The 21,371-nt window shown below is 47.2% G+C and overlaps 1 protein-coding gene across 4 annotated transcripts in view; it reads left to right on the top strand.

Annotated features, from left to right (window-relative positions):
- The first annotated feature begins 2,072 nt into the window (after nucleotides 1-2,072).
- ATP9B (ATPase phospholipid transporting 9B (putative)) overlaps nucleotides 2,073-21,371 on the top strand; it is a 265,069-nt gene continuing 245,770 nt past the window's right edge. For 3 of the 4 annotated variants that reach the window (XM_066579467.1, XM_066579466.1, XM_066579464.1), the window contains exons 1-2: nucleotides 2,073-2,201; nucleotides 14,864-15,031. In XM_066579467.1, the coding sequence (XP_066435564.1) occupies nucleotides 2,128-2,201; nucleotides 14,864-15,031 (242 nt within the window). In that variant the 5' untranslated portion in view covers nucleotides 2,073-2,127. The remainder of the gene's footprint in view (nucleotides 2,202-14,863; nucleotides 15,032-21,371) is intronic. The other variant, XM_066579468.1, reaches the window with a different exon arrangement.

Below are 21,371 nucleotides of genomic sequence, written 5' to 3'. Positions count from 1 at the left end.
GGCTCTGAGCGGACCCTAGGGGGTGTGAGAGCGGCTGAGGCCTAAGCGGACCCTAGGGGTGTGAGAGCGGCCGAGGCCCTGAGCGGACCCTAGGGCTGTGAGAGCGGCCGAGGCCCTGAGCGGACCCTAGGGGGTGTGAGAGCGGCTGAGGCCTAAGCGGACCCTAGGGGTGTGAGAGCGGCCGAGGCCCTGAGCGGACCCAAGGGCTGTGAGAGTGGCCGAGGCCCTGAGCGGACCCTAGGGGTGTGAGAGTGGCCGAGGCCCTGAGCGGACCCAAGGGCTGTGAGAGTGGTCGAGGCCCTGAGCGGACCCTAGGGGTGTGAGAGTGGCCGAGGCTCTGAGCGGATCCTAGGGCTGTGAGAGCGGCCGAGGCCCTGAGCGGACCCTAGGGGGTGTGAGAGCGGCTGAGGCCTAAGCGGACCCTAGGGGTGTGAGAGCGGCCGAGGCCCTGAGCGGACCCAAGGGCTGTGAGAGTGGCCGAGGCCCTGAGCGGACCCTAGGGGTGTGAGAGTGGCCGAGGCCCTGAGCGGACCCAAGGGCTGTGAGAGTGGTCGAGGCCCTGAGCGGACCCTAGGGGTGTGAGAGTGGCCGAGGCTCTGAGCGGATCCTAGGGCTGTGAGAGCGGCCGAGGCCCTGAGCGGACCCTAGGGGGTGTGAGAGCGGCTGAGGCCTAAGCGGACCCTAGGGGTGTGAGAGCGGCCGAGGCCCTGAGCGGACCCAAGGGCTGTGAGAGCGGCCGAGGCCCTGAGCGGACCCTAGAGGTGTGAGAGTGGCCGAGGCTCTGAGCGGACCCTAGGGGTGTGAGAGCGGCCGAGGCCCTGAGCGGATCCTAGGGCTGTGAGAGTGGCCGAGGCTCTGAGCGGACCCTAGGGGGTGTGAGAGCGGCCGAGGCCCTGAGCGGACCCTAGAGGTGTGAGAGTGGCCGAGGCTCTGAGCGGACCCTAGGGGTGTGAGAGCGGCCGAGGCCCTGAGCGGATCCTAGGGCTGTGAGAGTGGCCGAGGCTCTGAGCGGACCCTAGGGGGTGTGAGAGCGGCTGAGGCCTAAGCGGACCCTAGGGGTGTGAGAGCGGCCGAGGCCCTGAGCGGACCCTAGGGCTGTGAGAGCGGCCGAGGCCCTGAGCGGACCCTAGGGCTGTGAGAGTGGCCGAGGCTCTGAGCGGACCCTAGGGCTGTGAGAGTGGCCGAGGCCCTGAGTGGACCCTAGGGGTGTGAGAGCGGCCGAGGCCCTGAGCGGTCCCTAGGGGTGTGAGAGCGGCCGAGGCCCTGAGCGGTCCCTAGGGGTGTGAGAGCGGCCGAGGCCTAAGCGGACCCTAGGGGTGTGAGAGCGGCCGAGGCCCTGAGCGGTTCCTAGGGTGTGTGAGAGCGGCCGAGGCCCAATGTCAACGGGCGGATTTAAATTGGGAATCCGCGTGGATGATCCGCAGTTCAAGCCGCCTGTAGGGAAACATGGGCGCCGGCACCTTTGGGTGTGGAAATCATATTGCAGTACGCACCATCTCAGTGCGGTTGGCGCACGGACGGCTGCCATTGGCGCTAACACTGCGGACGGGCCGTGGATTCTGCGGGAAAGCAGAAGTTTGAAAAAAAAAAGCACTGCGCTAGTGTGCCGGCCGGAGCTTCTGCGGTACAGAAAAATGAAGACACGCAGGGTAAGCAGGGTCCTCGGCCGCGGGCATGCGCCCTTAGGCTACCTCCATGCGGGCGAGCACGATATTGCGCGGGTAAAACAACTGCTCGTGTGCGAATACGTTCACGGTGGCGTGAGTTTGGCCTGCCAGCTGAGGGGACACCATTATAGTCAACGGGGTCCGTCCGGCGCGGTTCAGTTCGGTGGATGGTGCCATTCCCTCACGGGGATTCCCCTTTTCTGCTTCCTGAAAGGCCTCCTCCCGGCAGCAGTGAAGCTCCTCACAGAACCGGTGTGAAGGCAGCCGGAGCCGCACGCAGCAATGTCCGGGGTGAGAGACATCCGTCAGTAACATGACAGCCTCTCTCCGTAGGACACGTGGGGGTGGCGGCGGCTCCGTCTTGTCACAAGGCGGCTCGGCACGCTGCGGTCAGCTGACCGTGACGTCAGGCTCTCAGCTGGTTGCTGGGCGGTGACGTCACTCCGTGCGGCGGAGGAAGATGGCGGACAGTATCCCCCTGCAGCCAGTGCAGAAGAGAGCGGCCTATTACACGGCAGACAAGAGTAAGAGGAGGTGAGGAGAGAGCGCGGCCTCCCGGCCCGTCCGCACAGCGGCTGACAGGACTGTGGGGCGCTGAGACGTAATGCTCCTAGTAGAGGCGCAGCGGGACGAGGAGCTGCCCCCGGTAACCTGCAGCTGACACTACTGCAAGGTCTCAGACCGGTTGCTATGGGCAACGCTTCAATTTCCGCCATGAATCACTTCTATCGGGGCGCTGCGGATTCCCATTAACGGCGCATTTACACGGAAGGGTTTATCGGTCGCTCCGCCGTTCACATCCACTGTGACTGAGCGAGCCGCGGTTAAACCGAACGATTAGCGAACGAGTCAAGGATGTTTTTCATGCTCGCGTGAAATGAACGATAAACGAATTGTCGCCCATCCGTCGGCCGCGGAACGATTATCAATAAATTACAACGATCCAATGACTTTATTTTTGACCGATAATCGTTCCATGTAAACGCACCTTAAGGCCGCGCTCACACACGTGTAATACGCTGCGTGCAGCAAGCATGCAATAACACGTGTATGTGCCGCGTGCCGCCAATCGCCACGCGCTACCTTAGTGTGTATGTGCGCCAAGATATTTCACACAACTTGTGTGAGCTGGAACATGACCGTGTTCAGGAGATTGGCGCAGCGTATTACACTGTGGTGATGAGTCCGGCCTAACGTGATCTCACATCTGCGCTCAGGGTTCCCCTTTCCTGCTCCTTTCGGGGAATCCCTGCGGCCAAATTGCTCCATCTCTGGATGGAACCGCCCAGCGCTGGTTGGTCCCCGTAGACTGTAATGGCGTCCGTTCGCTTCCCACCCAGCTGCCCAGCTTTTGGATGAAAACTGCGACGGGACCTCCAATGCCGATGTGAGAGCAAGCTTGAGCCGGCCTCACACGACTGAAGGTGAATTGCGGAATCCGCGATCGGCGTCCACAGTAAAACGCCGCCATTGAAAGGCATGCGTTTTTGAATTTTCCTTCAAGCTTGCAGATACGAAAAATCACAGCGCACTCTATTTTATCACAGAATCCGTGCGGACGGCCTCCATTGATGTCAACGGAGGTGTGTGACCTGCAACCCATCCACAATTGACATGGCGATACGTCGCAGGTATCCGCGTCGTCGCCTAGCAACAGCGCGGGAAAAACAAATATTTAAAAAAAAAATCTGTATTGTGCATGACCAACCGCAATACGGAAAAGACCAGGTACGCAGAATTGCGGGCTGGGGGCGGAGCCGGGTTGTGCTGTGGACTCCCGCCTGCGGATTCCGACCTGCCCTTGTAAGACCAGCCTTACTGTACTACTTGCACACGTGAATTTGTGCATTAATGTGCGTAAAAAACACGCAATCAGGCTCCCGTTCATTAAAATGAGCAATTAGGTTCATTAGTTCACCGTATGCTATTTTCATGCACAGAAGAAGCGCGCTGCATATATTATTACACTAATGAAATGTGCGCGCAAAATATGCACATGTGAATGAATGTGTGGAAATCAATGGCTCTGCTCACTGCGTATTGTGTGCGCATACATGCCCGTGTGACACCACAGGCCTAGCGGTGCTCATGTGTGTACTCCAGAGCTGTATTCATGCTTCTGCTCCTGCACAGAAAACAGCTGTCATTCCCTACAATAGAGACCAGCTGAGTGGTGCGGAGGCCAGGGGGATTGTGGGGGATCGACTCAGCGGTGTTAACGCATTATGTCAAAAGAAAACCGCTCGGTAGTGTGTTAAGCTGCCTGTCCACGGGCATTGCGGTATCCCGCAGCTGATCTCCGCTGCCCGGAAGCAGGAGTCGGCAGACGGATCTCTGCAGGTCAGCCTATCTGACAGGCTGACCGCGGAGAATCGTGTCAAATCGCAGCATGCTGCGATTTGCCGGTCTTGAGCGGAGAATCGCAATGATTGTCTGCTAGTGGACAGGGGGGAGCGCTCTCCATAGCAATGCTATATGAATGAATATACGCCCGTGGACGGGGGAGCGCTCTCCATAGCAATGCTATATGAATGAATATACGCTCGTGGACAGGGGGGAGCGCTCTCCATAGCAATGCTATCTGAATGAATATACGCTCGTGGACGGGGGAGCGCTCTCCATAGCAATGCTATATGAATGAATATACGCTCGTGGACAGGGGGGAGCGCTCTCCATAGCAATGCTATCTGAATGAATATACGCCCGTGGACAGGCAGCCTTAGTCAGGAGAAGTAGTATCTAGAGTTGAGCGAACGTACTCTGTCGAGCTTGATGCTCGTTCGAGTATTAGCATACTCGATGGTGCTCCCTACTCGAACGAGCATCACGCCGTGTTCGATCCCGCCCCAGTTTTGGCCCCTCCCCATCACTGACTTGTCAGATTTGACCCATCCCCGTTGCGACGCTGCGCACGTCAACGGTAGTTTGTGGCTGGCTTGGCAAAGGACAGAGGGAGAGCGCAGCAACCGTCGGGTCGCATACAAAAATGCTCAAGTCTCCCATTGAAGTCAGTGGGGTTCGTTACTCGAGTAGAGCTCTCGAATTTTGCGAAAAGCTCAACTCGAATAACGAGGACCAGAGCATTTGGGTACTCGCTCATCTCTAGTAGTATCCTTTCAAGTGCAAATTAATCGCATCCATGTCTGTGCCTTGTCATAACTGTGTGTATATATATTTGCCCCTTCGGATCCATTTCATTATGCCTTGATGAAGGATCCTGAGAGGTTTGAAAGCTCGCTATAACATGATGTATTTTTGTTAGCCATTAAAAGCTATCATATCTACAAGATTACTTGGTTTCTCTTGCTAGGAAGAGTCAGGAGAAGGAAATGTTTCGGCACGCAGTAAGAGAAACAAAGTAATCTTGTAGATCTGATACTTAATGGCCAACATAAAGAAATCTCACAAGCCAATGAGGCAACTCGGACCCCTTCATCAGGCTGTATAATGACATATCTGAAGAAACACATACATGATGGGCCACGGAAGAGTAGCCCAGCACCTCACTCCTCTGAAAGCTGCCTATAAGTTAACCTGTCTCTGTTGCCCATAGCAACCCATCACTGAGCAGCTTTACTTTTTATATCGGCAGTATAAGAAATGAAAGCTGCTCAGTGATTGGTTGCTATGGGCAACAGAGACAGGTTTTCTTATAGGCAGCGTTCAGAGGAGTGTGGTGCGTGGTTACTCTTCCGTGACCCATCATCTATGTGTTTCTTCAGCTATTTCGGTAAGGGCTCCTACCCACTTGTGTTTTAATAACGCAAATGTCAGTGGGACTTTCTAATGTTAAAAACGCATCGCACAAAAATCGCAAAACACAAACGTGCGTTTTTAACATTAGAAAATGTCATTGACATTCGTGTTTAAAAAACGCAGCGTTAAAAAAAAACGTAAGTGGGTAGGAGCCCCCGGGGTAGGGTTTCTCCTTAGACCGGGCTCACATGAGCGTAACTTCACCAGGTGGTACGTGCGCGATATGCGGTGGATGGAGTAAGTGAAAGCACATTGATTTTCACTGATCCATACACATATTCATTGTGCATAATGTGTGTAAAATAGAACGCAGCATATTCTGTTTTGCCGTGTATTAAACGCGATAGATCATTGTTCTCTATGAGCGCATAATCAACATTGTCTGTACACAATTACATTACATACGTGAGGTAGTTATACACGCCGTTGCTAAGCAACAGAGCGGGAAATGTAAACAAAAAAAGGAACCAGAAAGACTGCGCATGACAGTGTGTGAGATATGCTGTCATGCGCAGTTCAAAATCGCTGCCATTCGCAGCGGTAGGCCGTAAAATGCTATGTGAGACAGTCTTTGGGCTCATACGTAAAACGCCATGGGTCTCCTGCGGCGTTTTACACATTACAGCCCTTACACTCTGTCGGCAGAGACCGCTTATAGGCTTAGTATGGCACTGCGCATGTCTGGGAATCAGATGTCACGGGCATGCGCAGTGAGACTTATTTATTTTTTTAATTCCCTGCCCTTTTCAGAGAGGGAATGCGTATGCAAACCAAACGCTGAGTGTTCGCGATTAGAGATGAGCGAACGTACTTGTTTCGAGTAATTACTCGATCGAGCACCGCGATTTTCGAGTACTTCCGTACTCGGGTGAAAAGATTCAGGGGGCGGGGGGAGGCGTGGCGGAGCGGGGGGTAGCAGCGGGGAACAGGGGGGAGCCCTCTCTCTCTCCCTTTCCCCCCCACGGCGCCCCCCGAATCTTTTCACCCGAGTACGGAAGTACTCGAAAATCGCGGCGCTCGGGCGAAAAAGGGGCGTGGCCAAGTAGGTTCGCTCATCTCTATTCGCGATGTATTGCATATGGACAGCGTATCATCCGCAGCCCATACAAGGGCTGGGTATGATACACAGAGAAATGGAGCAGGCTGCGATTTATTTCTCTTGAGCATGGATACGCTGTGACCGCACGCCGTTGTGCATGGAACAATGAAAGTCCATTGCCTTTCATTGCCTCCATTCACTGTGTATCACTTGTCCGTGCAACACATGCATGATACGCGGTGAAAAGTTGGCCGTGGGCATGAGCCCTTAAGGAGAGCACTTAGGTGTGAGGAGACCTATAAGGCCATGCATGCTCCTTTGAGAAATATATGCAAATAGGAAGATGGAACAATACCTCTACAGCGCCACCTATTGGAAGCATATCATTTTTGTACCCTTATAAGAACTGCAACCTTGTAAATCCTTGGATTTATTGTAACATGTCAACCAGGGCCACTTTGAGATGGGCTTAAACCATATTATGGACATGATACCCAAATTAGAGCACTATTAATCCATTTCTAATACACTGTGGGGGTATGGGTGTCGTGCTTGTAAGGTTAAGTTTACATCTGCGTTAGGGATATCGCTTTCCTACTATGTTATGGAGTAAGAAAATGGAAATCCCCGAGGAATGGATCAATCTCATAACGGAACCAAACTCTGCTGATGGCACCCCATTGACTAGAATGGTGTCCGTTTGGTTCTTGCACCTGCTCAGCATTTTTAGCGGATGAAAAAGTCCTGCATAGAAGACGTTCCTGACTGGCATCTCATGCCAGATCTGCGCCGGAGGCTGAACTTCACAACTTTTCTATAGGAAATAAAAAGACCCCCATATGTGACCATCGCCCTGTCATGTCCTCCCCTGAAAGGTCAGAAGAGAGCATCTTTTCAGCTTGCTATATTTCAGGCTAGATGACAGCCTGACAGGTCTTGTTTTAAAGATATTCTGGACTTTGAAACAAAACCAAGACTGTAGCTCTATCTAGCCTGAAATGCATCCTACAAAAAACCCAGTCTGGAGTTAGGGATACGGATATATGCAGCTCCCACTTCAGCCCCCCGTATATCAGGCTGTATCATGGCTAGAAACACAATGCAGGATTCTAAGCTTGAGAGGGAATCTGTCCCTGCTTATCAGCCTCCTAAATTAAAGCTGGGTTTACACGGGACAAATGTTGGGCAAACGATGCCTGACGCTCGTCCCTGTGTGTATTCGCTCCTGTGCTTTTGCACGGGAGCTAGTATCGCTGGCTCACTCAGAGTGGCCAGCAGGGGGGCTTCGGCTGCAGGAGATTTCTCTCCTCTCGCTCCCCCGCCCTTCTCCATTGACACAACACAGTGGCCGTTCAGTACTGAACAGCCGCTATTTACACTGAACGGCCACTATTTACACTGAACAATGAGCGATCAGCTTATTGTCCATCGCTTATGCAGCATTCAGTATCAGATTCGGTACTGAACTGATTTCAGATTCAATACTCAACTGCCACTGTGCTATGTCAATGGAGAGTGGTGGGGGAGCGAGAGGAGAGAGATCTCATGCAGCCTCCCCACTGAGAGCCAGTGATACTAGCTGTTGTTCAGGTGCACGGGAGCTAGTATGTGCGTGGACGAGTGTCGGGCATTTACGTACATCCAAAGATGGTGGCTCAAAATTCGTTCAAAAGCTTAGAAGAATGACAGTTTTGAGCGACCATTTTGCATTAAGTACTAATGGACACTAAGGCGCTTCATTTGCATGGAAATGAGCCTCCAGGAGCTGTTGCAGAACTCAGTAGGAGGTCTGAGCTCTGTAATTGGCTCCATTGTTCCGCCAAGGGCTGCTTAGAGAAAACAATGTTAACTCTAGCTCCCTTGTAGATAACAGCCTCAGGTCTATTTTCTCTCATGGGCTAGAGAATACAATGTTCTCTCCTGCTCCCAGCGTGTGGTCTGAAGGATGGTTTTTATGCTGAACTAAAAATCATTGTTAAAACGAAAAGTGCACAGTGGTAGCATTTACACACAACGATTAACAAATTTTGAGCGATAATCGTTGCGTGTAAAAGGGCCTTTAGGGGTTGTTACACTTACCTTCCCCATTGGTCCTCTGCTGTCAGCTTCTCATGATTCTGGGCACCTGCTTTGCATATCCATCAAAAGTTCTAACACCTCTTGCAACTTTGGTTCTATCAGAACTTTTCTCATGGGTGCCCAGCAGAGCCCCTCTGCATTCAGCCTTACATTCTCAATAAGTTATCACACTCATATTGGAAGGACGCATCGCCAGAGCAGTTTCTCCTGGCACGGAGGTACTTCCCTACAGGAATGCCAATCTTCAAAGGCAAAGGGTGCCAGCTGTCCCATAGAAGAAAGCTGTTAGAGGCTGTTGGTTTTCAATATAGAAGTCTGCAAAGTGCCCCCAGAGTTAATAGAAATCCAAAAAGTTAATCGTTTTCTCTTGTATCTCAGCTATAAGCGCATACCAATGTCATTGTTTAAACTCATTGAACAAAACAAAATCCCATAAAATCAAAATATCATCTCTGAATCTCCCCCAAAAGACAATGCGGCTAGTATAGAAATCAAGAGCTTCAATAAACACCACAGTGGATTTCCACCACCCAAGAAAAATATTAGCGTATGCAGACACCCTTGCAGACCCCGCAGCCTCAACAGGTAATTGATAGAAGAACATAACCTCAAAAATCCCTGGACTCAGCTCTTTGGCTTCTATAAGCCCATAACCTTAGTTTATGGGACTCATAGGACCTGATGGGTTCCCTTTTAAATCACAACTAAAAATCAAAGCTCTAGCTGTGATGCAGCCTGAGATATAGCAATTTATATCAAGGATGGATCTCATAGGCGATTGGCTAGCGAACTGCTTCCCTCCAAGGATGCATGAGATACGGGTTAATGATCTTACCTTTCTGTTGAATCTCACTAAGCCATAAATGCAGAAGATTTGCCAGAAGTGTGTGGAAGTCTCTTCTTGGCCTTTAAATGTATCACCCAGGCAGACAGAATTGTATCAAGATAGTAACTTTCCCGCTGTGAGTTTTGAAGTCTTCCTTCCCAGCATTTTGTTTTAGTTTGGTTGTAGTACTTTCCTTTTTAGAAAAAGTTTCTTACATTATAGTTAATTGCTTGACGCCTTGATTGTCCATGAGTGACAAACCAATTAAGTGTGCAAGACACACATTAGAAAGAAAATGAGACTTTGTCCTCATCTCAGCTATGAAAAATCCATTATTCATCGTCTTATTGTTTTTAAATACTCAGGTAAAATTTTAGCGCACAAAAGGAAAATTGCTTTTGAAATAGAATAAATTGCGCACCAGTTCAAAGGCTGCATTCTGAAGTCGGTGATACCGAACATGACGACGCTTTGTACGGATTATGGCTCACAAAAGAATGCAGCTGGAAATTTGAGTTTGTGTCTCACAAAGTGGAACATCCTGTAATTGTTTTCTGAGGTGTGCGCTGTTTATGTATTTTTTTTTCTTTTTTGGGAAAGGACATTTTTTTAAACTGTTTTTTTTTTCTTTTTTAAACATCATATTGCTACATAATGTCACCATTATGTCTCGCTATTGTAGTAAAAGAATCGCGGTTTGAAAACGAAGCGGATAGAAAATTCTAAAGAACTTTTGGAACTTTTAAAATATGCAAACAGACATATTTATGGCTGCTATTGCTGCGAGTCAGTTGTCTGGAAGATTATATGTATGTGTGGGGCTACAGTATGTGTGATACGTTATTTTACTGGTCACTTGAGAGATGAGCGAGTATACTCGCTAAGGCTGGATTCACACAAACGTATATTGGCTTGGTTTTCACGCCAAACCGATATATGGTGTCCTCATCTGCAGGGGGGGAGGATGGAAGAGCCAGGAGCAGGAACTGAGCTTCCGCCCCCTCTCTGCCTCCTCTCCGCCCCTCTGCACTATTTGCAATGAAAGGAGGCAGGATGGGGGCGGGGCTAAGTTTCAAGATTTAGCCCCGCCCCGCATCTTCTAATTGCGAATAGTGCAGAGGGGCGGAGAGGAGGCAGAGAGGGGGCGGGAGCTCAGTTCCTGCTCCTGGCTCTTCCATTCCCCCCCCCCCTGCAGATGAGGACACCGTATATCGGCTTGGCGTGAAAACCGAGCCGATATACGTTCGTTGGAATCCAGCCTAAGGCTAACTACTCGAGCGAGTAGAGCCTTAGCCGAGTATCCTCCCGCTCGTTCGTAAAGATTCAGCTGCCGGCGCGGGTGACAGGTGAGTTGCGGCGTGGAGCGGGGGGAGAGAGAGATCTCCCCTCCGTTCCTCCCCGCTCTCCCCCGCCGCTTCCTACCCGCCGCCGGCCTCCGAATCTTTAGAGACGAGCGGGAGGATACTCGGCTAAGGCACTACTCGCTCGAGTAGTTAGCCTTAGCGAGTATACTCGCTCATCTCTACTGGTCACATCTCAGAGGCTAGATAACCAAACCGATAACATTAATAAGTTTATTCTGGCACCTTTTTATGTTGGAAGCAATAATTTTATGGTGGTCAGTGGGTCCTCCAGTTGGCTGCCCAGGTCCTACATACATCCGTATATATGTATGAAAGCAAATTATAATGCTACATGTGTATTCAGGTCTTCACAGGATGTGCATTGATCCCCTACTCACAAAGATATACTGATTGCCCTTGATATCTGTGGGACATTTGTACCTGTGCAGGGAATGTCCTGTAGGGGGCTTTATATCGGGGAAATGGGACTAAAACGGAGAGCCAGGATGAGATTTCATCTCCACTCAATTAGAGAGGAAAAGACGGAATTACCTGCGGTAAAACATTTTTGTGGTCACGGACATGGCATAGAGCAGATGAGAGTCACAGCGTCACAGAAGAATTTGGGAGTATAGATTTATGGCCATGTTTGATACCCTCAATGGAATAAACCTCAACCCCGAATTCTTGCATAAGTGGAGAATATAAAAGGTCTGAAGGAGATCAAAAGGGGTGTCCTCTTCCCAATCATTGTTTTTTTTTTTCTAAACTTCATAAAAATTCAGAAATTGATTTATAAAAATGTTGCCATGCAGTAAATGGTGCGGCAGGACTAGAGTTTCTATTTCTCTGTTTTGACTTTAAAGGAGAGATAACAGACATCATCAAACTGTTACATTCCTTAGCTCAGTGGGCTGATTAAGTATCTCTTTTCTCAGGTTGTTTAGTGTTATTCTACGTCTTGGGTGTGAGACAGTCTCAAATTTCTGTGTGTGAACATTTATTTAGATCAAGAGGGGTGTCATCCCTGCATTTGTGTTATAATTGTGCCCCATCCAAACCAGTTTCATTAGCCTGATGAAGGGTCGATAAGAGAACCACCTGAAAGTTCGCTATAACATCATGTATTTTTGATAGCCATTAAAAGGTATCATATCTACAAGATTATTTGGTTTCTCTCACTGAGAACAATCACACATTATGTGTCGTTTATTGTTAGCTGCCTGCATCAGTCCCTGCTAATCCATTGTATGGCAGCCATTGTGTGCTTTCTTTGCCCGAAAGTAGTGGTTTGTGACTGCGTAGGGCTCTAACACGAGCATTTACCGCGCGCATCTCCCACGCGAAGAGCATGCGGCAGTACACAATACTGCGTGTTGACAAATCCCCTGTCTTGGCGTGTGTGCGCTCGTAATACACGCCATGATAGTGCGTGACGCAGCTTTTTGTGCTTGCATTTGGCACACTGCGCCTGCGTGGCATTGCTGAAAGTCTAAAGACAGAGCGAGCAAGAAGCAAGCAAACGCATACCAGCCCTCAAATAATGATAATAGTTAATAGGCACATTACCAGGCAAAACACCTAAAAACATTTAAAGCAACACATCCGGCCGGTACCTTGCCCCTAGATTGCGCTATAGACAGCTAAGAATAATATATCAACATACAAATATATTCAATATTGAAAGTGCTGTGTGCATTACAGGCTAAGGAAATATACGTCTATCCACAATCTCATATTGATGTACGATGCGACATCCGCTGAGACACCCAGGTATGTAGGAAATGAATTTATTCGTGTCGACACTTCACTCAGAGGAACACTATAATCGCAAATCTCTGAGTGGCCATTACCTCCCATACATAAAAATCACAGAGATGAGAGAAAAAACCCCAAAACATTTTCTGTAAAAGCCAAAAAATGAAATACCTGATAGGTTGCAGAGCAAGCACAGTCGCCATAGGCACAATTGTCGTAGGGCAGGCGCAATTGCTGTAAACCCTCATAGAATGCAGTCTACCAGACTATGATAAGGAGGAGCTACTTGTTCAATGCAGACTATTATGCCGTCACCCACTCAACCAAGCTAAGGAGCAACTGCAAACAAACATCGCCCGCACATGTGAATGATGCCAAAGAAGCCAGCCAAAGATGGATGTGCCCCGCCATACAGGATATCAACTCTCACTGACAAGCAGTGGGCTGCCCTGTATCTCCAAAGTGGGCCACATTGGCTGATATCTTGGGCTCCGTCAAAATCTCTAGTAAACTACATACAAAAAATACTGATACTAACTAATGCGGGTGTTAATTCTGCATTTTGGCCAAAATGCATAGGCTGACGGGCCACGACAAGGCCACCACTCGTCCGTCAGAACCTACACTATCTCACTATTAACTATATTAAAATCACAGAGAAGAGAGAATAAAAAACATTCACTGAAAAAGCCAAAAAATGCAATACCTAATAGGCTGCAGAGCAGGCACAATCACCATAGTCGCAATCGCCACGGGCACACTAGCTCCTCCTTATTGTAGTCTGGCAAACTGCATTCTATGAGGGTTTACAGCGATTGCACCTGCCCTACGGCAATTGTGCCTATGGCGATTGTGCCCGCTCTGCAGCCTATCGGGTATTGCATTTTTTGGCTTTTTCAGTGTACATCCCATAGATAGGTTTATATATTGAGTTGGCAGGCTTATTAAAAGTTACCACTTATTGGTTCATCTTCACACAAAGACTAGGAAGTATGCTTTTACTTTCACTTAGTTTAGGGAAGGGAAGGGAGGGGGAGGGGGATAGTGGGTGAACTCCAGCAGCTATGTTCCTGGTATCTAATTACATAGTGTATCTCAGCTACAATATGGGAGACGGTATCACATAGAAGAGGATTAGATACATAGCTCAGCAGACTGTGTACAGTCAACTATGTTTTATACAAGAGGAAGGCAGTTAATAAAGGTAAAGTTAGTATACAGTAGCTGCATTTCATTTGGTAGATACATATGTAATAAACAGAACAATATATAATATGCTTCAGCCTCCGGGCTGATAACAGAGAAACAATAGCTCATAAGTCCTCATACCACAATATAAGGCCAATGATCCCTTCTGCATCCTATATCTTGCAGCAAAAATACACCTGCGAAACAAATGCAATGATATAAACACAATAGTATGGAGGAGTCCTCCTACATGGAAGAGTCGCTATTTAGCCGGTCTCATGGTAGCGAGGTCCCTGAATTGTCAACGTTACGGTAGTGTGAACCAGCTTCATCAGAGGCATGCCTTCATGCATGTGGGCCTCGGGTACCTGCGTCATTGCTAAGCTACGGCATGGGAAATACAAACTAAAACCTCCAAAACCTGTACTACGCATGACCGCCTGTGTGCCTTCGCGGTCTCTTACTTGCTGTACGCAGGCTCACCGGCCTGGCTCACAGCCGTAGTCTGCTGCGGTCCTCCCGCTTGTGGAATCCAACCCAGTCATGTGAGCCCAGCCTTATGCTGGAAGAGATGAAGCTCGATGCCGTCAGTGACGCCAACCAGCTCCATTCTTTCGACACCAAGTGGAAGATGCCGGCCACAGAATGCATGAAGGGAAATCAACAGAAGGCGATCATCGGGGCCAATGTTTCTCTTTAATCCCAGCGGTGACTAGGCTTTGTCTAGTGAATTAATAACAGCGGTGCAATTATGTAGCATCACTCTTTCCAACCCTGGTTTTGCTATGATTGTGGCCAAAAGCATACCTGAGTATTTGAGCTTTTAAAAAATGTCCTGTGCGTCATGTAAATGAGGTAAAGCGGTTCGGTGGGCGGATCGATGTATTTCCGAATAGCCCGCCATGGTAGCCTCTTCTGAAGTGGATGACTGAGTAGGTGTCACCCATGCATCCCTGAGAATCTGATGCCTGCACCGTGAGGTCGGCTAATGGTGCATGCGCAGATATGCCCTGCGAGGCTTCCCACAGAAGGGACAGTTTGTCTACGCATGCGCCAATATCTGACCTAGACATGCGGCTAGCAGAGACTGTGTTGGAAAGAGTAAAAAATGCTGTCGGCTTCCCTTTAAGCTTTATGTATAGAACCCTATACAGCAATAAGACTATTAATGTTGGTTAATTGTAATAGTTGTATCATGTTTTGTTAGGTACCAAGATGAAGCATCCCCATTGGATGAAATGCCACTCATGATGTCCGAAGAAGGCTTTGAGAATGATGAAAGTGATTACCACACTCTACCAAGAGCCAGGATAACTCGTCGGAAGAGAGGATTACAATGGTTTATCTGCGGAGGCTGGAAATTCTTGTGCACCAGGTCTGTATTATCATTATCTTATCTGGTGTAATTAATAACTTCATGGCTAACGCTGCCATTATGTGAGCGCTAACGGCAGCCACTAGTGCCCGTGTTTTCCCGGCAGTCAGCCCTCTTGCCTGAGCATTAAGGTTGCTGGTCTCTTACGGGTGCTATTACACAAGCACTAGTTTCTGATCCTAATGCTCGTGATTTGCTGATAATTGCTGGGCTGAAGTTGCCAGTTCAGGTACAGCCTGACAATTAACGGTACATCGTTGGCAGCGGTCTCTGGCACTTGTATAATAAAACCCTGAGCCCTGGCTCACGCAGGCAAATGTTGCGATCGCAGTCCGCGCAGACTATCCGCAGTAAAATGTTGGCATTGAAAGGCATGCTTTTTCGATTTTACATTCACATTAGCGGAGACGAATTGCGTATTCCACTAGCGTAAAAAAAAATCACAGTATGATCTTATTTTGGCGCAGAATCCGCGCGGACAGCCTTCATTGATGTCAGTTTGACCTGCAGCCCGTTTGCAATTAACATTGCAATACCAATAAACAAATAAACAGGCTGTACGTGCATGACTACCTGCGAGCCTCTGCATATATCCGCAGTACAGTTAATGAAGGTACGCAGGGTCACCGGCCCAAGTCTTGGACTCTTTGTAAGGCTTTGTCACGAAACACATATTGTGTAATCTTCAAAGATTTAAGCACTTGAATTGCTTTTGTGCGTCAAAGTGCCCTCTTATCTTGGTTCGTGAGAGACGTCACATGACCGGCGCCATTGTACTTGTTCTTTTTAACTTTCAGCAAACTTTATGTTCACCCTGATGTTTGGGAGTGCATATTAAAGGGGTTGTCCCGCGAAAGCAAGTGGGGTTATACACTTCTGTATGGCCATATTAATGCACTTTGTAATGTACATTGTGCATTAATTATGAGCCATACAGAAGTTATTCACTTACCTGTTCCGTTGCTAGCGTCCTCGTCTCCATGGTGCCGTCTAATTTCAGCGTCTAATCGCCCGATTAGACGCGCTTGCGCAGTCCGGTCTTCTCCCTTCCGAATGGGGCCGCTCGTGCCGGAGAGCTGCTCCTTGTAGCTCCGCCCCGTCACGTGTGCCGATTCCAGCCAATCAGGAGGCTGGAATCGGCAATGGAGCTCACAGAGCCCACGGTGCACCATGGGAAAAGAACCGCGGTGCATCGTGGGTGAAGATCCCGGCGGCCATCTTACTAAGGTAAGTAAGAAGTCGCGGGAGCGCGGGGATTCGGGTAAGTACTGGACGTTTTGTTTTTTTTTACCCCTGCATCGGGTTTGTCTCGCGCCGAACGGGGGGGCTATTGAAAAAAAAAAAAACCCGCTTCGGCGTGGGACAACCCCTTTAATGAATATGATCTATAAGGGTACATTGGCGGATTTTGCTGCAGATCCACCATGAGTTTCACCCCATCCATTTGAAAGGGTTAAACTGCAGGGAGACTCTGCAGCGCGTTTGTTTCAAATTGGATTTAAGATCGGCACCGCAGGTCAATTTACACTGCGCTATTTTCTGCAACATGTGAATAAGACTTTTCAAAACCTCATCCACTTTGTACTGTAATATGTAGCTTATATGCAATGTATGAACAGACCCAAAATGTAGGACACGTTAGATACTCTAAATGTACACATACCACCTGAGTTCCTCATCAAGAAACCTTAGGCTTAATGCACACGGGCATATTGGCATTGCGTAATCCAGAGCAGGCGCCCGCCTCCAGATTCCGCAGCAAATACTGCCGATAGATATGCTATAGAAAATTGCTTCCTCTTGTCCACAAGTGAAAATCAATTGAAGTCAATGAAAGCCCATCCGCGGAATCCGTGTCATCGCCGAGTGACGGTGCGGCATCAACTGTACTGCGCGTGCGCTGGCTGGCACATCCAGTAGACAGATCTGGATGCTTCCGCATGCGGAATCTGACCCAGCCGTGTGCATTTGGCCTAAATTAAGTCTTTGTTTCATGTAAGACTACATTAAAATCTGTGATGAGACTCTGTTTAGAGCCGCTGGTGCAAATTCTTGGACAAAATGGCGTAGCAAGCTGCACAATTTCGTTTGAGAAATTTGTGACTTGCATGCAGCAAGGCAGACGTCTGTCCATCCGGTACCCCGTGGGTCCGCGTCAGTATTTTCATAGTTCAGCTCTGAGGAAGATGTGAAGAATGGAAATAGACCGGAGACCTGAATGCAGGTCTGGTGGTGGCCTAAGTTGGTGCCGCCTGGTGACTCCCTCAGAGCGCTCTGAATGGGAGATTTCCGTGGCTTCTTGCTACAGAGGAATCTAACCTGAAGATGGTTTTAGCAAGAGATTGGTTTTAAATAATTTTATTATATCAAAAAGGTGTTGGATATTACAGCTATGCTATGCTGTTTTAACCCTACAATGCACAATTTGCATTTGTATCCAAAATTCTCCAGCGTGCGTGGATCCTGATCAATCCTGATGGACCCATTAATTGACTTGCAATAGCAGCCAACACATTTTTGCCTAGTTTTTGGAATAGCAAGAATAGTCTTGCAGACTGTCAAACATACCAGGTTACCTAATAGAAACATAGAAAACTGGTAGTTTGCAAAAGAGCCTTACCTTGCATTTAACCCATTAAGGACCAAGCACAGTAAATTTACGACGCTTGGTCTTGGGCTTTAATACCAGCCGATAGTAAAAATATGGCGGGGGAGGGATTAAAGCCCTTGCTTCTGCATTCGATCAGAAGCAGGTCAGGTTGTCAACTGCTAGTGATAGCTGAGAACCCTCAAGGAGAAGGCAGGAGGGGTTTTTAACCCCTTCTGCCTTCTCCTTTCCCGATTGCACAGTGCTCAATGAGCACTATGTACTAACAAGTGAAAGTGGTAGTGTTTCTTGCACTGCATGAGCCGGCGATCACTTGACCACCGGGAACCTCTGTTACAGCAGAGCTACAGGGTCTTTGCAGACCCTGATCAGCTCTGCCAGTGACTATTGTCACTACAGGGGATGTTTCCCCTGTAACTGAGGCTCCTATGGGTGCTCCAGCTACAGTGGAAAAATGTCAAGAGGTCTTATATGACGTCATTGGGGACATAGAAAAATAATTGCATAAATGAGTAAAACAAAATTACAAAATAAAATACAAATATATACATAAAGAAAATAATCCAAAGCCAACACCAACAAAAACCATCACCGTATGCGCCCTGTAATCCAAAAACATACATATTATATATCAAAACATCCGAAACAAAATGAGGAACCCGCTCCCTTTCTTTATTTTAGCGTAAATATACTTAGATATTACAAATGTTAAAAAAAAAAAAAAAAAAATGTTTTTTTTGCTTTTTACCCCTAATAAAACAAAAAGAAAATTAAAGAAAGGTTAGTGTAAAAAAAAAAAAATCGCCCTATATGTCACGGGGAAAAAAAAAGGCAACAAAAATAATTTTGGTAACTGAAGGAAAAAAAATAGGGCAGTTAAACCGCCACATGGGTAAATTCCCTAAATAGTGTGTGGTCCTTAAAGGGGTTGTCTCGCGGCAAACATCAAAATTTTACATTACCCTATTCCCCCTGTCACCCCCCTGGCATAAAATAGCAATTTAAAGCGGTTTTTAAACCGCTTGCTACTCACCGATCCGACGAAATATGGAGTTATAAAAATCTTCTGCCTAAGATGGCCGCCGGTCCTTTCCCAGGGATGCACTGTGGTTTTCTCCCTTGGTGCACCGCGGGTCTTCTCCCATGGTGCACCATGGGCTCTGTGCGTTCCATTGCCGATTCCAGCCTCCTGATTGGCTGGAATCGGCACACGTGACGGGGCGGAGCTACGATGACGACGCGGTGACCAGCTCTCCGGCATGAGCGGCCCCATTCACCAGCCAGAAGCACGGACTGCGCAAGCGCGTCTAAAAACGCCAGAAGACATCAGAATTAGACGGATCCATGGCAACGGGGACGCCAGCAACGGAGCAGGTAAGTGAATAACTTCTGTATGGCTCATATTTAATGCACGATGTACATTACAAAGTGCATTAATATGGCCATACAGAAGTGTATAACCCCACTTGCTGCCGCGGGACAACCCCTTTAAGGTACAAAACAGCCTGGCCCTTAAGAGGTTAAAGCATCTTCCAGCTACTTTCTTAAAGGGGGTCTGTCATCATTTCACAGCCCTCTCTGAGAGCAGCGTAAGAATAATGACTTTGCAATTTGCCATACGCTGCAAATCGCAAAAATGCCCTTTTGAGTGAACAATCAAAAAAAAAAAAAATCACATCTCTGCCTATTATGAGTGGGCATAGACTGGTGCCATTTTCATACTTTCTTCTTGGCTGGTTAAACTGTCTGCTTGGAAACCCTGTTACACTTTTCAAGTGTAAAGAAAAGCCGCAAAATGTTGCTCAAAATTTTTAGAGGTCATTATTTGCAACTTTTTGAGTTTTATTTATTTACTTTTAGAACAGTTTGTCATAAACAGCTTATCAAATGTGTGCGCCAATGTGTCTGGTTCATCCGAGTGTACTGAAAGAGAACCTGTCATAATCTTTTCACAGCTGTCTCTGAGACCAGGAGAAGGTAGACACAGGAAAGCTGGTCAAAGTGAAATTGTGCAGTCATTTAGCAGAAACTTGCATTCTATCAGTAGCAGCACATAGATAGAGGACCACAAGAAGTAGTCCTCGATATTCATCTGCTGCAGCTAGCCTCACCCACCCTACCCTCCAGTCACTGACTGCTATCTGCCTATTGCTGTGCATTGTGAGTGATGGCTGTCAAAACGGTGACCGGAGGGCATTGAGTTCTATTATATTGCAGAGCTACACTGCAAATGTTCCCGTGCAACCTGTGTCATGGCTAACATTGCCATGTAGCACTAGCCTTAAGTAGGGGGAAAAGACATCTGTTTATAAAGATCCATGATGTTCATTTAACAAATATTTGAGAAAAAGTAAAATATTGCAAAACTAACCAACATAACGCCTGGCAGATCAAGGGTGGATAGTAGTTCTGCACAATCTCCCACCCCGCTGGTCCAGAGAGAGAACACAGCGGTAGAATAGCTTCAACTTTGTATGTACGTAAGGGACAATGTGACATAAGTAAAATGTAGGCTGAATATTTAAATTACAATCCCCATGTAATATGTTGGGCCTTTTTTTTTTTTTTTTTTTACCTCGTTTTGCAGCAGTCATTTTTTTTTTTTCACAAGAAATTCCAGACATCCCATTTGCCCTGATAATTTCTCTATTTCTCTCGCTCCTGAAATTGTTTTTTGTTACATTGAAATTCCATTCAAGTCTGTGAAATTATAATGCACACAAATCAATACAGAGGACTACTTTGGTTGGATTGATTTCTTTCTCATGAGATTTACATTCCACTTGTTATCAAAAACACATTGTCCCAATGAAAATGGTTCCATTGAATGGCATTTCCATATGAAGTGAAAGGGATATCAAATGCTCGGATTAATCTCAGCACTGAGATGCCCTGTACACTTTCAATTAATCTGCAACACATTTGTTATGCAGAAGCATGGGAAAATGCTGATCTTTTAAGAATGACATGGCTACACAGTTGCCTTTGGCTTGATTACTACCGCTACCTGTAGAGTACAATAATTACAGTATGGGTTTGCAGGGAAGGAAAAAAGAAAGTTGCTGCTGCTTAAAACTTAATAAGTGTGTGATCTGTGCTATGAAAAAAAAAAGAAGAAACAAGCTTGTATTATTTTTTTTCTTTTTGTGAAGAAATTTGAGCCAACAAAGGTAGATAAACTACGTTGTTGTTTTTTTTTAATGGCAAATAGCGCTGTCTGTGTATAATATTCCACTTGTATACTTGGATGGTAACGTTCAGTTGGCGCTATTTAAATAAATAATATTATTAATAAATATTTAAGATTTCTTACACAAATTACCATAACATTTTGATGCACGTTACTACCCCGTTTCCCTGAAAAATAAGACATACCCTGAAAATAAGACATAGCATGATTTTCCAAAATTTTTGAGGATGCAAAATGATTTTTCAGGCTTTTTGAGGATGCTTGAAATATAAGCCTTACTCCAAAATTAAGCCCTGCTAATAGTTAATTTAAAAAGTCAGTTTAAATACTGTCCAGGCAGCTATACATGTAAAAAAAAGTTAAAGCTTTTTGAACAAAAATTAATATAAGACACTGTCTTATTTTCGGGGAAACACGGTAACTAATTCTTCACCATTGTGACACATTGATTAAAAACTGACCGAAGAGAGAAATCTTGTGTAGTACTATGCTTAATTTGTTTAGGCATAAAGATGAGATGCAAAGGTATTAAATTGCCTTTC

The sequence above is a fragment of the Eleutherodactylus coqui genome, chromosome 9 (assembly GCF_035609145.1).
Source record: "Eleutherodactylus coqui strain aEleCoq1 chromosome 9, aEleCoq1.hap1, whole genome shotgun sequence".
In the NCBI taxonomy this organism is placed as follows: domain Eukaryota; kingdom Metazoa; phylum Chordata; class Amphibia; order Anura; family Eleutherodactylidae; genus Eleutherodactylus; species Eleutherodactylus coqui.
This window is presented reverse-complemented; position numbering and strand designations above follow the sequence as displayed.